Source organism: Panicum virgatum, chromosome 3N (genome assembly GCF_016808335.1).
Source record: "Panicum virgatum strain AP13 chromosome 3N, P.virgatum_v5, whole genome shotgun sequence".
NCBI classification, from domain to species: Eukaryota; Viridiplantae; Streptophyta; class Magnoliopsida; order Poales; family Poaceae; genus Panicum; species Panicum virgatum.
The window spans coordinates 18,122,111-18,145,751 of NC_053147.1; the positions used below are offsets into that span (position 1 = coordinate 18,122,111).

General features: G+C 49.8%; 2 protein-coding genes across 2 annotated transcripts; one reads left to right on the forward strand and one right to left on the reverse strand.

Annotated features, from left to right (window-relative positions):
• The first annotated feature begins 10,261 nt into the window (after positions 1-10,261).
• On the forward strand, positions 10,262-15,042 carry LOC120664785 (chaperonin CPN60-like 2, mitochondrial). The gene is made up of 17 exons (XM_039944123.1): positions 10,262-10,398; positions 10,593-10,926; positions 11,061-11,220; positions 11,578-11,753; positions 11,974-12,069; positions 12,153-12,257; positions 12,711-12,797; positions 12,892-12,981; positions 13,231-13,311; positions 13,403-13,471; positions 13,533-13,610; positions 13,705-13,800; positions 13,878-13,977; positions 14,101-14,204; positions 14,281-14,386; positions 14,528-14,606; positions 14,695-15,042. The coding sequence occupies exons 2-17, from the start codon at positions 10,720-10,722 to the stop codon at positions 14,798-14,800; spliced, it is 1,740 nt and encodes a 579-aa protein (XP_039800057.1). The 5' UTR covers positions 10,262-10,398; positions 10,593-10,719; the 3' UTR covers positions 14,801-15,042.
• Positions 15,043-15,350: 308 nt separating this feature from the next.
• On the reverse strand, positions 15,351-16,453 carry LOC120664786 (uncharacterized protein At4g29660-like). Its single transcript, XM_039944124.1, has 2 exons — positions 16,123-16,453; positions 15,351-15,762 (listed from the first exon to the last, which is right to left on the reverse strand). Exons 1-2 carry the CDS (start codon positions 16,303-16,305, stop codon positions 15,628-15,630), a joined length of 318 nt encoding a protein of 105 aa, XP_039800058.1. The 5' UTR covers positions 16,306-16,453; the 3' UTR covers positions 15,351-15,627.
• Positions 16,454-23,641: the final 7,188 nt, after the last annotated feature.

The following is a 23,641-nucleotide window of genomic DNA, read 5'->3' on the forward strand; positions in this document are numbered from 1 at the left end:
AGAAGGCGAAACGAAGGATTAACGGGTCAAATTGCGGGTGCAAACTCCAAATCCGTGACTGCTTTCCGTTAACCCGTTAGCTCCCATGCTCAACGATGCTTCATCTCTGTTTTGAAAAATATTTAAGTCATCTTAACCATCTTGATTGTACCAAAAATATAAAATGGTTCTTGCTCACTTTTACAATTCTTTATTGTTAATCATTGTTAATCATTCTTCGCTCTTTCTCCACAAACATACCATTTATGAGGGGGGAAAGTACGCTACCACTAAAGTAACTAGTAAGGTGCCCGTGCTAACGCCACGGCAAAATTCCATATATACATGAAACAACATATTAGATCACAGGACATGTCACAAATAAATTAATGACGGCTTGTACAAGCAGACATAAAACTGTTTTGTTCTTCGTACATATCGACAAAGCAGCCATCAGAGTATATATTACACTTTTTTGGATATTTAGCAAAACCGAGACCTAATTGTTCACACAAGCAGCCTCCTCTTGAGGCCTTGATACAACACTGGAAGTAGCTTAGAAACTTGTTCCCTCTCTGCGCCAAAAAAATTCGGATCAGTAATGATGGTGCAGATTAGTGTTACAGAAAAATGACTAAGTAATTAGCATTCCTCTAGAAAATTACATACTATCTGAAGTCCACTTCAACACTCCTTTCTCAAAGCCTGGAGTGCATACATTTGTTTCCAGCAACTCTGCCAATCCGAGACTGTCATCTTCCATGTTGGTGATGCCTGTAATGTAGTCAACATGGACATACCCATGTGGTTTCTATATGTACTTTTGTTGAGCGAGGAAGCAAAATCTGGCGGCAAATTCAGCGCAAACAAACCTTGTCGCACCTCAGTAGATGGAGGCACCTCGAGAAAACCCACTGCTTCTCCTGCGGTCAGTAACAATTTCAGAAATACAGGAAGTCATCAATAAAAATATAATGTATGTGAAATAGCAAGCACTTACTTCCAAGCAGTATCCATCTCTTGATAAGGACAGTCCTCATCATGTCCATATATGTAGGTGAAATATAAGTAATATATCGAATCAGTTGTAGTTCAAAACCTCTTAGTTATTTCACTCTTCAATCTATTCAAGCACGCATCCACAAATTCAAATATAATCAGCAGAATATATAATCAGCAGAATAAATGGTGAATATAGCTAGATTAATGTATCACCGTTGGTAGCAATCTGCTTGTGGCATCATAGAAAAGGGAATGGCAGACAGGCAGCGACACCTCATTGTATATAATCTGATTTCTGAATTAAGCAATCCAAAATTTGTGCACTCTCTGCTTTCTTCCTAAGCACAATTAGAAGTTTCAAAACTAATAAATGTGAACCACATCACACACTACAGCTAAATGTGCAAGGTCAATGTGCGCAGCTAGTTTATTCTACAGCAGCGAATCAACGACAACCAAGAAACTTAACCAATAACTCAGACGCTTTTAGGGCCCCTGTCCCTAGGCAAGTACTCGTCACCTCATTGACCAAAACATAAGATACTCAATTGTATACCTGTTCAGTAACAGAGATGTAGATGTAATCTTCAGCTGGGGTTATGTTCACAACTTGATCTACAATTGTTGCTCCCTGAAAAAGACAAATTACATGATATTGATATTGTTCCATGGTAACATGAAAAGAAACAAATGCAATCGTGTTTCTTTGTTTTACAAAATGCTGCAAATCAATCTAGAAAACATGGTGAGATGCATAATGGAAAGAAGTAAACAATGTGTTGTATTGGACTCAGAAAACACACAAACAGTAAGAGCTTTTGTCCATTGCAGCAGGGGCTATCTGAAGTTTAGATTGTCATTTTGCAATTGATGCAAAGATGCAGACTTGTATGCATGAAGGAAGGACGTACCCAGTGCCGTAGGCTCCCGCACTGTGCGGGGTCTGGGGGAGGTTATTAGCGGGAGGTCTTTCCCATACATCGTGCAATGTGTAGAGGCCACCGCTCGAACCTGTGACCTCTCGGTTCACAGGCGGCAAGCACTACCACTTGCACCAGGCCGCCCTTTTACTTGTATGCATGCTGGAAATAAATAATTAATTGGCATGCTTATTTCTTACATTGAAACAAACCTCATTTTTAAGCAATTGCTACCCTGATTCAGGTGGCAAAGATTTTGTTCTAATTTTCGACAAGATCTCCAGCAGCTTAACAGTGAAGGACCCCTTCTGTTTCCTGAAATGCAACGCAAGGATGTTAATGTTATAGTGGTCTGAATTTCTAAAATTGCTGAAGGAAAACAATAGACAATGCATATGGCCGGTCTGCAGTATACCATGAAGCTACGATCAACAACCATGCTCATAGTTCCTTTAGAAATTTGGTCTACTCTGAAACTTGTTTTTGCTTTGGATCAGCAAATGATTTCAAATGTCATTTTGACCAAGTACAAACATCTCTGAATATCTGCAGCTCCTCCACCTAAACATTGATGCTAAATGCACTCGGTGGTAGAAGGAAAAAGTAACTTAATTAACACTCTGGTTTGCTGCGTTCTTCTGAGAAGCACGAGCAACACGAGCTGATGTAATAGAACCCAAATGGCAAACTCATATGGAGAAGACAAGGAGAAGGCATTTACGTTGAAGACGCACAAGGCGGACTTCCAGTGCTAGAACGTAGCACCCTCCCGTTGCGACGCGGCCGCGAGCATAACGAACTGACGATGCTCTCAAACTCCTCCCACGCACGCCTGCCTCCACCCCCTGCGTGCGGTTGCGCCTAACCGCGGCGCGCTGCAGAACCCAGCGCTGCCGCCCTGGGCCCCTTCCACCTCACCTCCACTGCGACGTGTGACAGAACCGCCAAGTTAAACGGTTTAATTAAACGTAATGGCTATCATTTGAACGCATCAGGCGCATTAGCTTAATTAAATGTAACCTGACAGTATGTTTCCAATCCACAGGCCGATCGAAACACACCAGAAGTCTCGCGCGACGGCGAGCGCAGACGGTACCAGCATAATATAATTTCACAAAAATAGATAATAACATAAATATTTACAAAACAACTTTAAATTTAGAATTTACATAAAATAAATGATAGCAGCGGAAGAGAATATGACCTGAGAGAAGGAAATTTGATTGAGAACCAATAAAACAAAACGATAACTATGAACACGTGAGGACGTCACATCGAACCCACTGATGCGAATCCTGGTTAGCTTCTATACCTGAAACAGGGTAAACAACAAACCCTGAGTATACTAATACTCAGCAAGACTTACCCGACTAAGGGTAAACTTAGCCCATTATCTAGACATGCAAGACTTTTGTCTGGAGGGTTTGTTTTGCCAAAAAGCATCTAAAATAGATCATTAACTTCAAAATTTTAGCTCCAAATTATAACAGTAAATTGGTTAAACATCTATGATTTGCATATCTATAGCAACCAAGGTGGAAACACAATTAATTAGATAACATCAGCATTTATCAACTCGTTTTGTTTCATTTCCTTACTACGATGTGACTCGGAGATCAAGGTGCTCATGTCCGAGAGCGACTGACGGCGAATCGATCCGATTTAACCTTGCAAGGTGGACCTAACCAACACGGCACGTATTAGCCCCGTCGGACCATACGGACCAACCATTCCCCTCCCCGCCTCGAATTACAGGAACCAGCCCAACGACATATGGTCAGCCGAGCTCAACGTGAGACCACCAAAAGTAAACATATGCATCCCCATTTCTCCGCGACTACTCAACTACCCCAGGAGTTGGGTGCGGGTTCCTGTACTTTCGAAGCAAGGCAGTACTCGGCTTACCGGTTTCGACTACCTCCTACTCCCGGCATGCTAGTACAATTCAAACATGATCAGCAGGGCCAACAACGGTACGGTCCTCAATCGACACGGACGAGGCTAAGACACCCAGGAACCCTGTCCTGCTGCCATACCTATACATCATCATCATTTCCCGCCCGGTCTCATATTTCCATGTCAATTTCAACAACTCAGATACTGTATATAAGTATATAACCTATATCTCGCGAGTAACCAGAAATTACTCGACTTTTAAGTATCCTATATCTCGCGAGTGCAAAAAATCACTCGACTTCTATCGAGAAGTATTAAGCATAGCATTTCTATCGTCCTATACATGCTAGTATAATTCAGGGAAACCTAGGGATCATGCAACTAGGGTTCCAATCAACTCCTGAAACGTAATGCACAAGTAATAAATACATATATAGATGTCATAATTTCAAATAATAGGATGTGCACCGGGGCTTGCCTGGGATTAACACTAAGTCAGTGTTAGTTAGATGATACTCGCTTGGCGAGCATCTTCCTCTGGTCATGCACATCGGGTTCCATCCATCCGTCTTCGGGATATGTCCACCTACATCGTCTTCGGTTTCGACTCCAGTAGCACGTCCTTCATATGGTTCATCTATCGTACCTAAATGAGATACGACAATGCATATGTATGAATGCATGGAAGTGCAACACACAAGGCATTCATAAAAGTACAACATACTAGCATAAGCACCTAGAGCTATTTAACTTAACCATCACTCAAGCATCTCATAGAAGATAACAAGCACATCAATCATGCCACACAAATTAACTTAAATTAAACCACTGCAAGCATCCACCATTCAGGAAATTAGCCAAACCTTCTAACCAACAAAATTTAACATGATTCACCAAAAAATGACATACTTGATGTATCAAACCATGCAGAAAAGAATGGCTTAGCAATACTTTTGGAAATTGAAAGATATAACTAGAAACTAAACAAATGCAAAAACTTAACTTGAGGACATGATCTAGCAACCAAAATTTACCAACATGATGAGATATTGATAAAGCATGCAACAATATTATTCCAACATTTATTGACAAAAGAAAATATTTAATTTAGCCCTAGAAAAACAAATAGAACAAAAATAGATTTACAAACATGCACATAGCTTCTGGTTCTGAAATTTTTATAGTGAACTAAACATGCAAAGAGTAAGCTACTGCATAAATTTCATAATTTTTTAATATCCAAAACTGCAGATATTAAATAGACAAGCGTAAACAAGCATTAACCATGATTAAATCAATACATCATGAAAACATTAAACAAACAGTAGGTTAAATATTTTTCCTAAATTCTACATGCCAAATCAAAGCTAATCCGACTAGTTTTACATTTTTACCATTTTTCTACTATTTACTATGCATTTTCAAAACTTGCAACAACTTAAACTAACATTTAAACTAGAGCAAAAACTATTTAGAAACTGAAGATCAACCTGTAAGGAAAGTTGTAGATCTTAGAACAAGGAATCCAACAATTTTTAGGATTTACTACGATTTTTCAACGTTTCATTCAATTATTGCAAAACAACGCTTCGCAGCACTATTCACCTGAGTCATGGACTTCGCAGAAAACCCCCTGCACTTCTTTCTATTGTTGCCTGGGGTCCCTAGCCATGATTTTTGGAACAGAGGAGGCTTAGGGAGCTCGGTTCCGGCGAGCTCGCTCCCCGGCGACGAGAGCTAGGTGGGGGAGGAGAAAGAGGAGGTCACGGGCTACCTTGGGGTGGTCTTAGCACGGCGGAGGGCGGTTGGAGGCGTGCTGCCCACGGGAGCAGTGCACAGCGGCGGTCGGCGACGGCGTGTGGCAGCGCTCCGGTGAGTGGCTGGCGACGGGGCGGCCATGGGAGGATTCAGCAAGGCTGGGTGGAGTGGGGGCGCTCAGCGGCGCGGCACAGAGGCGCGTGCGCGTGGCTTGCGGCGAGCAGCAGCATGCCGGCGGCGGCATGGCTCTGGAACGAGCGCGGAAACTCGCGGAACACGCAAGAACGAGGAGAGCACGAGCATTAGTGCCTCACCTAGCTTCGATTTGAGCCGCTGGACGAAGAAAACGGTGGCCGGACGATGGAGTTCGACGTCGAGGTGGGGCTCGATGGCCATGGATGGCCGGTGGCCAGAGGATCCGCGATTCCCGGCTATACGGCGGTCGGAGCTCAGTTCTAAGGGGCTGGGGAGGGAGCTAGGGAAGTGAGGGAGCTTCGGGTGCGAGTGATTTGAAGATGTTGGAGCGGAGGCCAGGGATTTGGCCGGCGGGACGCGAGCTGCTCGAGCTCGTTCGAGCTCTGCTCGAGGAAGAAGAAAACCGAAGGGAGGAAGAAGAGGGGCGTGTGTGGGAGAGAGCAGTGGGCGGCTCGGGATAGAGACGAGGACGGGATGGGCGAGCAGCGGAGTGGCGCAGCATGGCACGACAGCAAGCCGATGCTCGCAGCGCGTCGAGCGCGCATAAAGGCCGCTCAACATTGTTGACCCGGTTTGAAAATTTTAAACTTAATTAGCATGTGCGCTAAGCACCTGGGTGTTACACGACGTCCCTTGGCGGCGCGGCACCCGCCGCCTCCAGCTCCGGCGAAGCCGACTCCGCAGTAGGCGCGGGCGGCAGTGGCAGCCCTCCGCCCAGGCACTCTTCCACTATGCGACCATGTTCGACTCCATGGAGGCCGGGAGCCACCGCTCTTCCATGGAGCGCTCCGACCAGATCCGGCAAGGTGGCGGCCGGATCCAGCGAAGGGGCGGCTGGATTTGGCCCCAGGACACGACCGGCGGCAGCAAAAAAACAGAGACCAGCGAGCTTTGGAGGCTGGGGGAAGAGAAAGGAGGCGGTGCCGGCGTCCACCAGCGGCGGCGGGCCGCGGGCGTTTGGCCGCCGCTGGCTCCTCGCGTTCTCCGGAGGCGGTGCCGGCGGCGCGGTCGTCCTCCGGCGGCGGCGGGCCGCAGCCGTTCGGCCGCAGCTGGCGGCGCGGGCATCCTCCGGCGGGGGCGCGGGTGCCCTCCGTCGGCTGAAGCGGCCGTTAAACAGCGGCAGAGCGTGTGTCCTCGGACGGCCGTCGCGGTCGATCGCCGGCGGCGGCGCTGGTGAGGTCCGGCGGCGGGGTTCCCGAGTGAGGAAGATGAAGGGGCCGCGGCGGCGATGAAGGAAGCGAGGGCCAATTTTCGCGTGCCTGGAGGTTTGCCCTCATATGAGAATCGAAAAAAGCCGGGGAGCCTAGGAATCGAACCTGCGCCGTCGCGCGCGTGAGGGGGCGGGGGAGCGGAGCGGGGGCGGGGCCGTGCGTTGAGTTGGGAGATTCGAGCGATCCTGACCGTAGATTTGCGTTGAAGCCTTTGAGGTTTAATCCGAGTCGTCCATTTCAATGGTGCAGTAATGCTGTGTACAAATTTCTGGGTACACAGCGTGGTGGGCATCTCAGCTAGGGACGATTTTGTTGGGTGGCTTTAGCGTAATTTAATCCGTGCTTTAAGAGATGGATGGAGGATAAGGGATGGATATGGTCAATTTATCCATATCCTTAATATGTTTGCCCAAGGTTGAAACAACTTATGTATATGTTTGTATCGAAGGAAGTACAAGTGGAGGGTCATCCTTTTATTCGCATAAAAGATTGATGAATGTGACCTTAGCTCTCCTTATCAAAGATATTTATGATAGACGAGCATGTTACTAATATGTGGAGTGATATTGTATTGCGACATAACTTCCAGTAATATAATTTTTCTATGGATAAAATGAGGCATCCAGGTGTCTTATCATGTATTTGTTATATTGAAATATTGATGCCCCATTACGTGTTATAACGTACAATTACTCCAAATATCTCACAAGTAAAAATTCTTTCATGTATGGCCAATGTAAAGGGGCAGATCTAGCTGGGTGGACTTGTCCCCCTTCATATTCTTCCAGCACCCTCTCTTTATCCCTCTCCCTCCTTTTCATTTTTCTCGTTCATTTTTCTCTTTCATTTCTCCTCCTTATTCCCCCTTTTCCAGCAACATATTTTTCATTATACAAAATATTAATATGTAAACTAATCTCTCTATTGTCTTTTGATAGTCTTATTTCACCTTGGCACAATGACCAAGAAAAACAACCTTATTTATCATATATAATAAATGCAACGCATGTTTTTAGTTGGTTCTTCAATATTTTAACCGAAAAGTACTAGTTAGTAGATCTATTTATTGCTATAGCCCATGCTAATAGCAATTAGGACTATCATTTGTGAACATTTGAGTTTTTGAAATAGAACTATCAAAAGAGAATGGAGGAAGTATATTAATATATAATAATTTTATGGAAAATGCATATAAAATCTTCGAATTTATCTTAGATGTTATCTAGACCTGTAAACTTTTAAAATATATTTTCATATCTCCAAATGTGTCCTGAGGTGCCATTCGAGTTTCTGAACTCCCATCAACAACGGTCCTCATGGATTCCTGCCCACACATTGTACTTATAATTTTAATTTTATTCATTACAGTAGGTGATTTGTAATTATGCAATTCATGCTACTCTCTAATATCTTTCGACCCTTGCAAGTTATATATATTTTGGATTATTGGATCGACTCAAAAAGTTAATTAAATGAACTAAAATAATATTCTACATAAATACTTTTGGAGAAAAATAAACTAGAGTGCATCATAATCAATTAGCTGATCCAAAGAATATCCACTTGCATAGTTGCATCCTTAACCCTCTCTAACTATTACAGTGAGTGTTTGCCATATTTCTTATTATTTCCAAACAATATTTGGCAAACAGAGTATGCAAAAAAATGAAAAATCTCTAGCTTTTAACATTGAGAATTAATCTGGACAGAGCACTTTCCAGTTTTCACAACTGTTTAGGGCCTGTTTAGTTCCCAAAAATTTTCAAGATTTCCCGTCACATCGAATTTTTGGACACATGCATGAAGTATTAAATGAAATTTAAAAAATAATCAATTGCACAGTTTAGCTGTAAATAATGAGATGAATCTTTTGAGCTTAATTAGTTCATGATTGGACAATAATTATCAAATAAAAACGAAAATACTGCAGTGGCAAAATCCAAAAGTTTTTTGGAACTAAACACGCCCTTAATACTCTCACCTCGACGCGGCTGTTGTCCATGGTCCTGGATCTCGGGGAATTTAACTTTATACCATTATAACGATTGCCACCTCTTAAAATAGCATCTTTATTTTTGGCACTACAGAATCAACAGGGGAGAGAAAAAATCATTACATTTTTACCACTCGCCTACATGGACTCCAGCGCGTCGCTCCTAGGATCCAGGTCAGCTCTCGCCCCGTGCCCGACCCGAGCCAATTTTGTCCGGCCCAAGCGCCCAACCCAGCCCGTTCCACTCTCTTCCTCCCCCTCCTCTGCTCCGCGACTCCCCCTCTGCTCCGCGATTGCCTCCCTCCACCCCGCCTCTGCAGCGCCGGCCGCGGCGGAGCGCGGCTGCCGGCCCCTGCTGCGCCGCGCAGCGCGCGCCTAGCGGACTGCAGGCGTCGCCGGCCGCCAGCGCCCCCGCGGCGGACCTCGCCCTCAAGCTGGACTGGATCGCGGCGCCGGCGCCGGCGCCGGCGCGGGACGGCACGGCGCCAGCTACAGGGCACGGTGGCGGGGGCGGCGGCCGCCACCGATGCCGACGTGCAGGAGGCCATGGAACGGGTGCTCGCGCTCGACGCGGCGTACCCGCTGCCGCTGCTCCCCGGGATGCTGGAGAAGCATCCCAAGACCGTCGAGCCGGGGCGGCCGCGCGGAGCTGCGGCTGTGCGGCGGGCCGGCGGAGCGGGGGCGCGGCGAGGCAGCGGCGGCGCGCGACCTCCCTCGCCGGCGAGCGAGCGCACGGCAGCAACGGCGGCGGGCGCGCGCGGCCTCCGTCTCCGGCGAGCGAGCGTGCGACAGCAGCGGCGAGCGCTGGTCCGGGCCTCGCGGCCGTCCCCCGGCTTCCCCGCCGTCCTCGCCATATCCAATTTCGACCTCGTCCTGGGCCGCTTCCCCATCTTCCTCGTCTCCGTCTACCCCGCCCCGTCCGCCGGCCTCGCCGCGGTCCTCGCCGCCGTGCTCTGGCTTCCTCCTTTGGCAAGCGCGCCGGGTCCTTGCTCCCCTGCACGCGGGAGCTGCGGGCTGCGGCGCGTCCGACGCGCACGTCCCTGGTTGCCGTGTTCTCTGGCCGCTTCCCCATCCAATTTTCTCATGCTGCCATCAAACCAAACAGCAGCTGGCCATCATCTCTCCATCGATCTCGTGCTCCACTGCAGGCTTCCTTTCTTCCCCAAATATAATCCACATAAGATTCGACGCCGGCACGAGCCCACGCGCGAGCTGCCGTTGGCGCAAGCACAGGCAGACAGGCAGAGCGGCGGCAGCGGCGCTGCAGGGGTGAGGGGTGGCCGTCGCGGAGCAGAGGAGAGGAAAGGAGGAGAGTGGAGAATGGGCCGGGTTTGGATGGGCGGGCTGGACAAAATAGGCTCGGGTCGGGCGTGGGGGGAGAGAGCTGACATGATCCCAGCTGAAACGACGCGCTGGCGTCCACGTAGACGATAGCGGTAAAAGTGTAAGAATTTTCTCTTTCCAATATTGATTTTGTAGTGTCAAAAACAAGAATACTATTTTAGATGGTGACGTAGACGAGATTGGTAAAAGTGTAAGAGTTTTCTCTTTCCAACATTGATTTTATAGTGCCAAAAACAAAAATACTATTTTAGATGGTGCATATTGTTATAATGGTATAAAGTTAAATTTCTCCAGGATCTCGCGTTGGAGCCGAAGCTTCCGGAACCCAAACCCCTGTTTCTCTTATCCCCCTCCTCCAAAACCCTCCTACTCCTCGGCGCCGTACACTAGCCGCCACACCAGCACACACGCGCGCGTGACCATGTACCGGGCGGCGGCGTCGGCAATTTCAAGGTCCTCCTCGGTGCTGCGCAAGCAGCTCGCGCGGGGCGGCGGCGGGGAGCCGCAGCGGCTGTGGGCGCGCGGGTATGCGGCGAAGGAGGTGGCCTTCGGCGTGGGCGCCCGCGCCGCCATGCTGCAGGGCGTCAACGACCTCGCCGACGCCGTCAAGGTCACCATGGGCCCCAAGGTTCGTGCTCCCTTGCTTTTCCTCCGAGCAGCCTGGTGTTGTTCGGGGGCGTGACGCAGCAGCGATCGGCATGGATCTAGCGGAACCGCTGGGCTGTCGCACTCGATTGAGTGGCCTGCTTGCTTGTGTTGCAGGGGCGCACCGTGATTATCGATGGGTCCCATAAAGGCCCTAAAATCACGAAGGATGGGGTCACTGTTGCGAAGAGCGTGGAGTTCGAGGATAGTGCGAAGAATGTTGGTGCGAACCTGGTGAAGCAAGTTGCTGAAGCTACGAACAAGGTTGCTGGTGATGGTATGGATCCAGGGCCTGCCGAAATTAATGTGATTGTCATTCGTCGCCATTAGAATTACTTAATTTCTGACATTAGAACTACTTGTTATCTTGAATATTGCATCCATCTCTCTTAAACTGTCAGGATCACTTAATTTCTGACATTAGTTTTGTCCATACCTGTTTTGGGAAGCATTAAACGGAGGACCGTACCAAATTTTCTATTCATTTTCAAGCAATCATCAATTCTGAGCTGCCATGTAATCTGAAGTTTTGAACCAAACCAAGATGCTATATCAATATTAGGATGGATAGGGACTACTTGCCCGAATGAAGTATTGAGTACCACTCATTTGTTTTTTATTTCATGGGAAACAGGTACCACTTGTGCAACTGTACTTACACAGGCAATTCTTATGGAAGGATGCAAGGCTGTGGCAGCTGGTGTCAATGTTATGGACTTGCGCAATGGTATAAACAAGGCGATAAATTCCATCACTGCTCACCTCAAAAGTAAAGCATGGAAGATCAATTCCCCAGAAGAAATAAACCAGGTGAGATTCACTGGTCTGCAAAGGAGGTAGCTTTATTTTTCTGCGCCCTTCAACTCCATAACGAGCCATTATTGAAGCTTATTGTGTATTTGCTTGTTACTTGCATCTGCTGTTGTAAGCAATGAGAAATCATCATTTTGAATCTGTACTAGTAGGCATTGCTTATTTTAATTGAAACTCTACTAAGCATGCACAATTTTATCTTCCTCTTGTAAACCAGGTAGCAACCATTTCTGCCAATGGTGAAAAGGAAATTGGAGATCTGATATCAAAGGCTATGGAAAAAGTTGGAAAGGATGGAGTCATTACTATTGTTGTGCGTGCTTCTTTTTGTTGTTAGGCTCTTTTTGTGCTCATTATACTGTACTGCGACTGCGACTTACCCTTGGAAATTGACAGGATGGCAAAACATTGGACAATGAGCTTGAAGCAGTACAGGGAATGAAGCTGTCCAGAGGATACATATCTCCTTACTTTGTGACTGATGAGAAGACTCAAAAATGTGTAAGTTGTTTGCATTTCCTAGTAGAAGCAGTTAAGCCAGCACAACAATGTCTTAGCTATTTTCCTTTCAGGGAATCTTTGGTTCCCCTGGTCATCTTTGTTTCGTTTGCCCACCACTTCTTTTCTTGGGCCCTAAAGTTGGCAAGGGAACAAAACAAGCCCTCAGTTCATCTTCATGCTTTGATTTTGTGATTGCGATATGTATGCTGGTAGAAATAGTACACTAACAGGAAACTTAAAGATTGTAGTTTGTTGACTCTTCTATTAGATTTTGTTTGCAAACATTTCATATGTGTTTACTTGTCCTTAAAACTGGGGTATCTGGGATTGCTTTTGACTTAAAAAGTTTGACAAGAACAGAAAAAACATTGTTGAGATGCATATAAACAGATAGGAAGATTCTGTATGAATGGTATGAGATTAATTTCGCCTATCTATTTTATATCTGTGCAGGAGATGGAGAACCCTCTGATTCTTATCCATGACAAGAAAATCTCAAACATGAATTCTCTCCTTCCAGTATTAGAAATTTCTATCAAGGTATCTTTGTTCATTCATGTCTCAGTTTCTTGTGATATGCTATGTAAAATTGGTGACATCTGACGAGTGTTAAACGGGTAATTGGTCTATGTAGAATCGCAGGCCCCTTCTCATTGTGGCTGAGGATGTAGAAGGAGAAGCTCTATCAATGCTTGTACTGAACAAGCATCGCGCTGGACTCAAGGTGATATTAATTATTTCCTCTGGGCCTGATATATATTGTCCTGAAGTGATTATATCAGCTACTGGACAATCTGTACCCTTGCACGGAAGCAAGTTATTTTCTTTGTCGTCTTTCTTCTTTTTGAATCAAAGAGCACCCTCATTTGTAGCGCTTCTTCCCTTCTGCACGCCATTGAACTATGTCTAATGGTTATCATGGTGAAGCTTATTCATGTAAATTCTTCAACTAATAGTCATTGGTCAATTGTAGGTATGTGCTGTCAAAGCTCCTGGGTTTGGTGATAACAGAAGGCACAACCTGGATGATATGGCTGTGATGACTGGGGGAGAGGTTAGCTATTATTGACCCAACCTAAAGTTTCGTAACTTGAACTACATTTCTTTGACTCAAACTGACTTTAATACATCATTTTGATTTCAAGGTTGTTAGCGAGGAACGAGGCTTGGATCTTGGCAAAGTTCAGCTACAAATGCTTGGCACTGCCAAGAAGGTTTGTCAGCTTTCATAAATTGCTGTGCCTGAGGTTGAGACCGTGACATTCTTCTTCACAGGTTACTGTATCTCTTGATGATACTATCATCCTAGATGGTGGAGGTGACAAAAAGCAGATAGAGGAGAGGTGCCAACAGGTCTCGCATTTCAACTCATTGAATATGAAGCCCTGGATAATACTAGAAGGAAGCCTTTTCTCTTTGAATTACATTGTTCTGATGTCCTTGACAGCTTAGAGAATCTATTGACACAAGCACTGCTATGTTTGACAAAGAAAAGGCCCAAGAGCGTTTATCAAAGTTATCTGGAGGTGTTGCTGTCCTCAAGGTTTGTTGAATATTCAGAAACTGATGTGGCGTGAATTTTCTTTTTCGAGTCCTCTTCAGTATATACTTAAATTGCAGATTGGTGGAGCTAGTGAAGCTGAAGTTGGTGAGAAAAAAGATAGGGTAACAGATGCTCTAAATGCTGCAAAGTGTGCTGTGGAGGAGGGCATCGTGCCAGGTTACAGAACTTTCTTGGAAAATTCACATATTATTTTTCCACTTCTTATGTCATAACTTGCTTATTATTTTACCCTGTGCAACCTAATCTTATATTAATTCTTTCCTTCATGCCTCTTCACAGGTGGTGGAGTTGCCCTTCTATATGCTTCGAAGGAGCTCGACAAGATTAGCACAGCAAATGAGGATGAAAAGATTGGAGTTCAAATTATCAAGAATGCTTTGAAGGTAACTTCTACCATGTAGTTTCATGCACTGAGTTATTTGTTTCTTGAACCTATAATGATTCCTGGAATTTCGGCAGGCTCCCTTGATGACCATTACTGCAAATGCTGGCATTGATGGGGCTGTAGTCATCGGGAAGCTAACTGAACAAGATGACCTTAGTTTGGGCTATGACGCAGCAAGAGGTTTGTACTGTTAACTACGTTTGAACAATTCATTCTAATTTGAGGGGCTCCAACAAATACCATGGGTGTTCCATATTTTTTCCGGCAGCATAGTGATCCTTAATAAATCACTAATTAATTCATGCATTTCGGCAACTTCAGGTGAGTATGTAGATATGATTAAGGCTGGAATCATTGATCCAGTGAAGGTGATCCGCACTGCACTTCAAGATGCTGCAAGGTAACATCTTCAGGATCATTGCCCATGTCCCTTTTTTTACAACTAAAATGATCACACTTATTTACAAAGCTTTATTGCTGTTGTGCAGTGTTTCCTTGCTGATGACAACCACAGAAGCTGCCGTTTCTGAGCTCCCAGCAACGAAGGCCAGAATAGCCAGCCGCATGCCGCAAATGAGTGGAATGGATTTTTGAGGACGACTCCACCTGATGTATGATTAACACGTTCTTGGCCAAAGGTGGTACTTGGGAACGAACTTTGTTTCCCCGGCGAACACACATCTGTAGAGTTTATACTAAACAAGGTGCAAAGCTGGCACCCAGATGTGATTTTTGGTGTGGGGCCAATGGTGATTGGTTATGCAACCTGAACTAATTTGGAGCCTTTCATTTTGTAGACTATGCATGGTATGCAAATACTGTTAGAATTAGTGGAATTTCGCTGTGCACTCTTGCGAGTTACTCCCTCCGTTCCAAAATGTAGGTCGTTTTGACTTTTCTAGATTCATATATTTTGCTATGTACTTAGACATATATTATATCTAGGTGCATAGCAAATACTATGAATCTAAAAAAGCCAAAACGACCTACATTTTGGAACGGAGGGAGTACGAGCTCACTTGGGCTGCCGCTTAGTCATTCTCGACCTCTTGTCTCCTCACCTTCTCATATTGGTTTTGCCACTTGCATTGATCCAGTTAACCTCCAATTGTATGTATCATGCTGGAGGCGACACCATCTGTCATTGATCACATATTCATCACATACCAAAGGACGTTCAGAAACCTCACATCGTTTGCTTATACAGTTATACTACATCCTTTTATCTAAAAACATACAGTTATACTACAAGCACCAACGATATATTATTCATGTAGAAGAATCATTGTTACACGAAGTAGCACCTCAAGACCATAGGAGCCGTGATATATATAGATTTGGATCATCTTGAAGGGTTTCTACAGAGAGCAGACATAAAAGGCCACATGAAGAGTAAGATTTGGATCATTTCGAAGGGTTTCCTATGCCGTCTTGGCCTCGTCGGGCGGCTGGATGAAGCGGGGAACTTCTCCGTTCATCACCCTCCATGGTCCCCAGTAGAACTTGGGCGGCATTAGAGGCATGGCCTCACCTGGGTGATCCTCCCAGTACTTCTCCTGCGAAATTCGAAAATGGGGCGTTGATTTAACATGCGTACGTTCAATGAATTACGCTCCAATAGCTCAATGCTTGAGGAAATTGGTGTTCCTAGAACATCACACTTGACAGCAGAAACTCTTCGAGCACAGAATGCGGCAAAATCATGTCAACGGCAGAGTAATCTCAAGTAAAACACAGAATCGCAATATGCGCATCACCACGGTACTCGAGCGAGCTAGAAATCGCGGTGGCCTGGTGTGGTTTCCCGGGCAAGCATTCCAACGAGCACCCGATGGGCACTGCAGCGCCGGTGGACGCTGGTAAAGGAGCGAGGGCCAAGGGAGGATTGGAGAGCCGAGGTGATGAGCTTGGCTGACCTTGTAGAGCTGCTCGGTGATGGCGGCACCGACGACGCCGGTGTAGAAGGCGGCGACGTAGGTGCCGACGAGAGGCGCGAAGGAGAGCGGCGGGCGGTACGGCTCCACCATGTCCCACAGCACCGTCTTCTCCCACTTGTGGAACTGCCGGTCCGCGTACCACCTCCAGAAATGCCTCGACATCGCCTCCTCCTCTCCTCTCCTCTCCTCTCCCCTCTCGAGAGCTCGCGCGATCTGCGACGCGGCACGGCCTGGCCGCCGCCGGCTCTCCGGAGTCGGAGTCTCGGAGACGTGAGGCTCCGAAATGGGCCGGCGGGTTTGGTCGTTGTGTTGAGGAAAAAGTCGTTTCCGCTCTTCGACTTTGGACCGTATTCGTTTTTCCTCCCTAAACCAAAAAACCGATTAGACTTCTCAAACTTCCGAAACCATTTGGGCGACATCTTTTGAGCGGTTTAAACCACAAAACCGTTTATTTAGACTTCTCAAACTTCCGAAACCGTTTGCGCGACATCCTTTGAGCGGTTTCAGGGTGACGTGGCAGCGGTTTTCTCTTTTTCTTTTATATTTATTTTGGTTGAATCTTTGAAAAATCATATTAAATTATAAAATAGAAAATCTAATTTTGTTAGACTCCAATTTATAGATACACTTCTGTTGTCTAATTATGATGAAATTTTTATGGTGGGCTAATCATTATATGGTGGAACTGTAGTAAATTTTTTATAATTATAGGATCATGTATGACTGAGATATAGATTTATCTAAATTTATCTATAGATTCGTCTAAATTTATCTAAGTTTATATAGATAAATCTATATCTCAGTCATACATGATCCCATAATTATAATATTTTTACTACAGCTCCAGCATATAATGATTAGTCCACCATAAAATTTTTACCATAATTAGATAACAAAAATTGTATCTATAAATTAATTACAGAAAAGTATATATATAAAACTACAACAAAAAATTTATAATAAAATATACCATATAATATGCTCACTGTGTAGATATACTCATGTGGAGTCTAACAAAATTGGATTTTCTATTTTATGATTTTTTGTAATTTAATATAATTTTTCAAAGATTCAGTCAAAATAAATATAAAAGAAAAAGAGAAAACCGCTGTCAAGTCACCCTGTGTCGGTGTCCTGACCCTGCGGTCGGGACCCAACTAGTAATGCTGCTGCGTGTTTCCTCGTCCCAGATGTTGATGCAAGAGGCAACACAGTAACGCACGGGTTTATCCTGGTTCCGGCCGCGGGGCCGTATGTCCAGCAAGGGGGTGTGCGAGGGCACTGTATTATCTTGCACCGGGTGTGCCTGTAGTAGGGGGTACAAGCGAGGCGAGAGAGGGAGGGAAGCTCACAGGTCTCTACTAGAGGTGGAGCTGATTGAGGCGTGTGCCAATATCGGAGGCCCAGTGGTGCTGAGTGTTGCGCTCTATCGAATGGGTCCGACCGCGACCCCTTTAAAGGAAGCCCGCCTTCTTCTTTTATAGATACAAGGAGGGACGGTGTACATGCGCAGGGGATCGTGGAAGTCGTCGTCTTTTTCCCGAATCGCGGGGGTGCAGTGGCCGAGCACTGTGGGAAGTACACTGTGGGGCATGGCATCGGGCGTGGCAGTCATCCTAGGCATCGTCCTCGGCCTTGCGGAAATCGTGCCGGCGTCCTGACAGCCCCAGCAGGCGGCGTGGTCGTCGCTGTAGGGTGTACCGTCTTCCAGGAGTGGCGTGGCGGCGTTCCGTGGGCCCTGCAGGCCAGAGTCTTGCATATATATGTGCGCCAGCGGTAGTGGGGCACGTGGTGGTCCTGCCCCCCCTGGGTGGAGTGCTAGCGCGTGCGCTAAGGGTCAGGAGCCACGTGGAGGCCCCGGACCCCTCAAGGGGGAGGTCCGGGCCTCCTGCTGCTAGTGCTGAGCATCCCCCTTGGGGGACACATGGCGACGCCGGTGCCTTTCCCGAGCAGGGGACGGGTCCGGGGCCGTTGGTGTGGTGAGGTGGAGTCCGGACAGCAGGAGTTGGCAGAATAGTAATGGGAGCTGTGCCGAGCACGTCTCGTACCGCGTCGCAGGTTCCCACAGTGTCCGGGATGGCGGAGCAGTGACCGGAGTTGGCGGACGGGACTCCGGTCACAGCCACTGTGGGGAATGGCGGCCTGACACCGTCTAACCTGAGCGCTGTGGAGGTGGTTGGCATTTAATGCCTCCGTACGACTGCTTCAGAGAGCTGTTATCGGGTAGTTCAAGTGGACGTCCGTGCCCCGTTCGATAAGGGTGAGCTCGTGGTCCGTGGACACGTCACATAAAGCACTCGCAAAGGTTCGTTAGGCGGGGCTCAGACCCATTCGATAGGGTTCGAGGGCTCGATGCTCTCCCTCGATGGGATCCCCCTGCTAGGAACCCTCGACTGGCCTTGAACACTGCGTAGGACGTCTCGAACTCCGCGTTCGAGGGTAGCTTGTACGACACATCCATGCAGTCCCTGACTCTGGCGATCTGGGGTGCCTGTCGAACCCTCGACGGGCCAGGCTTCGAATCCCTGATTAGTAAGGCCTCGGAATAAGGTTCCCTCGAGGGTGAAGAGCCCCTGAAAGGAATATTCCGTCATGGTTCGCAAGCGGCGCGGAGTCGCTGGTCGTGTGCGCGGGTCTTCCACTGGTCGTGGGCAACGTGGCCCGGTACATACGGTGTGGTGCGGGCGCGCCTTTTCAGGCGACTACCTCGGGTAGACGAAGCGGCGTGGGCGGCGGCTGACGGATGGAGCAGTGCATCAGTAGCGCCGCGCCCATCGGTTACTGCGCCGTAGTTATTGCCGAGTGCGCGCGTGGGAGACTCTGCGGTCATGGGGCCCATCCGTCAGCAACAGCTAAATCTACCGCATTCAATGCGGGGGATTCATGCCGTGACGGTGAATCCGCCCGTTGTGGTGAATAAAAGCGAGAAAGTGGGGATTGTTTGGGCTCACCTGGCCATTTGCCTTCATCTCCCTTGCCTTCTCCACCTCCCCTACATCCTGAGCTCATAGCCGAGAGCGAGAGGAGGAAGAAGGAGAGAGCGAGAGCGAGCCTTAGGCACCGCTGAGCTTGCCTTCCCACATCCCCCCGTAATTCGAAGCAATGTCGGACATCCGGGAGCCGTTGCCGTGGGGGAAATCCACCGCCACAGAGGCGGTTCTGGAGCAATTGGTCGCCGACTGGCTGCTGCCGATGAACACCAGCTTGGAGCAGCCGGCGTGGATTCCCCCGCGTCCGGAGGAGACCGAGCCAAATCCCCCCGAGGGCTACGTCGTGAGCCTCGTGCGTCTCCACGAGCGGGGATTCGGCGTCCCCATCGGTAGATTCATGCGGGCGTTGTGCGAGTACTACGGTGCGGAGCTGCACAACTTCGGCCCCAACTCCATCTCGCAGGCGGTGGTCTTCGTCGCTGTCTGCGAGGGATACTTGGGGATTGAAGCACATTGGGATCTGTGGGTCCACTTGTTCTGCGGCGAGATCTTCGTCGAGAACGTGTGGGGCCAGCCGAAGAGGTTCGCGCGCGCCGGCGGCCTGATGCTCTATTTGCGCCCAAGCCGGAAGAACCTGTACAACCCCAACAAGATGACGACGAACAACGCCGGGTGGACTCGAGGGTGGTTCTACCTGCGCAACTTCGGCAACAGGCTCCCGGCGTTCACCAACAGGGTGCTCCGGGAGAGACTAGCGAAGTGGGACTGGGGGGTACCGCCCCCAGCGCATCAAGCCAGGCTCGAGGTCCTCACCAACACGTTGGTGCTCCTGGCGAGGAAGGGGTTGACGGCGGCTGCCGTCATCGCGAACTTTCACCGGCAGAGGGTGATTCCTCTCACGGAGAGGAGCCTGCCGATCTTCGGCCTCACCCCCGGGGTCCCGGCCTCGGGCTCGAGGACGTCGATGGTGCTGCTCCCCCGAGGCATCGCTGCCCGGAGGGCGAGGAACGCGGTGGCGGAGTTCCCCGACAACGCAAACGATCTCTGGAGATCAAGATGCGCCCCGAGCCGGGGTACCTTTCAGTGGTGAGTCTCGAATTCGATTTGTTGCCGACTTGTGCTATTCCTTTCCCCGCTCCCTGACTCTGATTTGATTGCGTTTTGCAGGGGGTGAGCCGCAGGTGCCACCCCTCGAGGCCTCCGATCTCGGAGGAACGCGAAGTCAACTGCCTGCACGCAGAGGCGGTGAAGAAGCGGAATGACGCAGCGGAGGCGGCTGCCGACAGGAAGAGGAAGAGGAAAGAAAAGCACGACAAGGCGTGCAAAATTGCACACGCGGAGGGGAAGCCGCGGCCCGCTACGCCCGAGTCCACGGATGAGGAGGAGGACACCTCGGATGCCGAGGTCAACCTCCCGAGTGATGATGAGGCTGAGCGGAGGTCGCCCACGCTAGTGGCGGGACAAAGGTCGCCCACGCCGGCGGCGGGCGGAAGATCGTCTACGCCCGTGACATAGCGGAGGTCGCCCCTGCCGGCGACCGGTGAGGGGATCCCCGTGCCCGCGATGTCGACGGGTGGTGACGGGTCCGCGGCGAGCGCGGAGACGCCCACGCAGACGGCCTCGAGGCTTCAGGCCGATCCGAGGACGACACCCTCGGATCAGTCGTCAAGGGGCGTCAGTGTGCCGCGGGCCCGAAGGAGTGGCACAGGCAAACGCAGTATGAGCGCCCGGTCCGGGTAAGTAGTTTTGGTTTTATTCTTTGCGTTCATTTAATCGATCCCCCAATCCTGCTAACCTCAGCCTTTCTTCCCCGATTTCCAGCTCTGGGGCTGTCGCCAAGGATGTAGCCCCCCTCACGCCGGCCAAAGCCCTCAAGACCGGGGCGCGCACCACGCCGCACACGGCGCCGCAGCCCCCGCCCGTCGTAGATATTGTGGCGGAGGCTGCGAAGCTGCGGGAGGCGATGACTCGAGGGGCCCAAGCGGCCCAACAGGCTCGAGCGCCGGGGAATGGGGGCGATGGCGGCCAGAGTGGCGTTGAAGCAGCCGCTCAGGCTGACACCGTGGGGGAGGCCTGCCGGGGCGGTGCAGATGAAGCCACCTGGCCGGACGTCGAAGTCAAGGCCGATCGGAGCGACGCGGATGACGTCTCCCGGCCGGTCGCAGAAGAAGGAGCTAGTGGGGACGCGCAGGAGTGCCCCGCCGGCCAAACAGAGATGGAGACCCTCGTCCCCGAGCCCCCGAGGGCTGGGGTCGAGGGCGTCGCAGAGGAAGAGGAGTCGACGCCGAGGGCACCGGTGGTGGAGGAAACCCGCGTCTCGGTGCCTGCAGAGGCCCGGGACGAGGGTGTCGTTGCGGCAACGACGGCGCAGGCGGCGCCAGAAAGCGTGGTGCCGGTGGTGCAGCTGCCGGATAGCAGCGAGGAGTTTGGGGACTCGAGGGACATCGACCCCGCTGCTACGGCAAGCGCCGCCGACCGGATCGCCGAGTTTACGTCGGCCTGCGAGGAGGTGCTCAACGCGGGGACGTCTGAGGGGCCCCATCATGGGGCAATCATCCAGTCCGGGGTCCCCCCGGAGTTTCTCCGCGACGAGCAGGAGGAGGAGGCCGTCTGGCAGGCGCAGATCGAGGCCGGCTCTCAGATTCTGAACCACCTCGATCGCGCCCTGGAGCTCCATAGGACGACGGATTACCCGATCAGTCAGGTAAGCGGCTCCCTCCCGAGAATCGTTCGTATTTGGCCTTGATTTTGTGTGTTTTACCCACGCCTTTCAACTTGCAGTGACTGAGGGACATCTCGCGCAAAAAGAGCACCGAGATGACCCGGCTGTACTCCTAGGTGCGCTGGCTTGGGCAGCACAATGCTGGCTTGGTGCTCCAGAATATTGACGCCAACCCCAAGATGACGAATCTGGGGGCGCGTCAGTAGGCGCTAGAGGAGGAGCTGGCGCGGACCGCCGGCGAGCGTGACGTCCAAAGGGCTGCAGCGAAGCAGAAGGCTCAGGAAGCCGAGGCGCAAACCGCCAAGCTACAGCGCACTAGGACGGTGCTCGAGCAGAAGGAAGCCGAGCTCCAGCGCAAGGAGGCCAAGCTCCAGCGCAAGGAATGCGGAGGCCGCCCTCAAGGAGAAGGAGAACTCCTTGTCCTCGCTCGAGGAGGCCGCCCGTGTCCAGCAGGAGGAGGCGCAGAAGAATATCGCGGGTGTGTGCTCGAAATTTCGCTGTTGTTGGATTCTAATTTTTCGCAGCTTATCTTGGTTCCTTTGATCAGAGCTGAGGCAGAGAGTGGCAGACGAGACTGCGGCGAAGGAGGCGGTCAACACCGCGCTCATGGCGGCGCAGGCGGAGTACCCTGACCTGGAGCGGACCGCTGTGAGCATGTGCCAGGAGCTCGAGGGGGAGGGCGCCGTGTCTGGTAGCTCGGAGATCAGCCACCTACGAGCGCTAGGTGGCCGGATCACCGAGCACGCCAAGAGCACCTTCCGCCTCGGTGTCCTACGAGCCCTCGCCGTGGCCTCGACGCACTATATCATGGACCTCCAGAGGGTGTCGTCGGGGTACGTCATTCCCAACGACGCCGATGCGGACGCCGCATCGGCCATCATGGACGACGCCGACGCAGCCGCCGAGGAGTTCGCCACAGTCCTGGTCGGGAAGCTCGAAGCTGACATCCTCCCGATAGCCGAATTCGATGCTGCTGAAGACCCGCAAATGGGGGATGATAACCTGTAGGGAGACTGGGCCTCGGAGCCCATGTAATGAATTAGTACTTGTCGTAATTCTACTTGTGAATTAAGAAATTCGTTATCATAAATCGACAGTGTGGCCCATCAAGGCCTTGTGCATTCAAGCCCTCATTTTCTTTACTCTACTTCCGTGTTCTCGTATGCGACTTTGGTAAACTTCTGCGAGGAATTTCGCGTTCATAAGCGACTTAGGCGTGGGGTGGTGAGGGGGGTGCCGTATCCCGGAGGCGCAGGCGGCCCCACGACTCGGCCGGCCCCGTACCGTAGTTGCTTATGACTCGCGTCCATTTTTTCCAAGTGTACGAGAAACTTAGAGACGGAAATTTTTCGAAAAAACGTTGGCGATTTTTGGGGACGTTCGGGGGTTCCCCCCGTAGTAGCCCCCGAGGGAGGCTTGGTTTTGCCGAGGGTAAAGCCAGACATACCTCAGTGTTCGTGCGCATCCGAGCCCCCGAGGGTCCGGAAGGTTCCCAAAAAATAAACAAGTAAAGCATACTGCTTTATTGTTTCGGGAAATCGAAAATGCGAGTACAAACGATGTACAAATAGCTCGGAACTCTGAGGATAGAAGCGACGTAGCTGCTGTATGTTCCAAGCATTGGTGAAGACTTCGCCGTTTTCGTTCGCCAGCTTGTACGTGACGGGCTTGAGCACCTCGGCGATGATGTATGGGCCTTCCCACGGTGGTGAGAGCTTGTGGTGGCCCCTGTTGTCCTGTCGAAGCCTCAGCACCAAGTCCCCTTTGTTGTGGTCTCGGCGCCGAACTCTCTGCGCTTGATATCTTCGCAAAGACTGCTGGTAGCGCGCAGAGTGTAGGAGCGCCG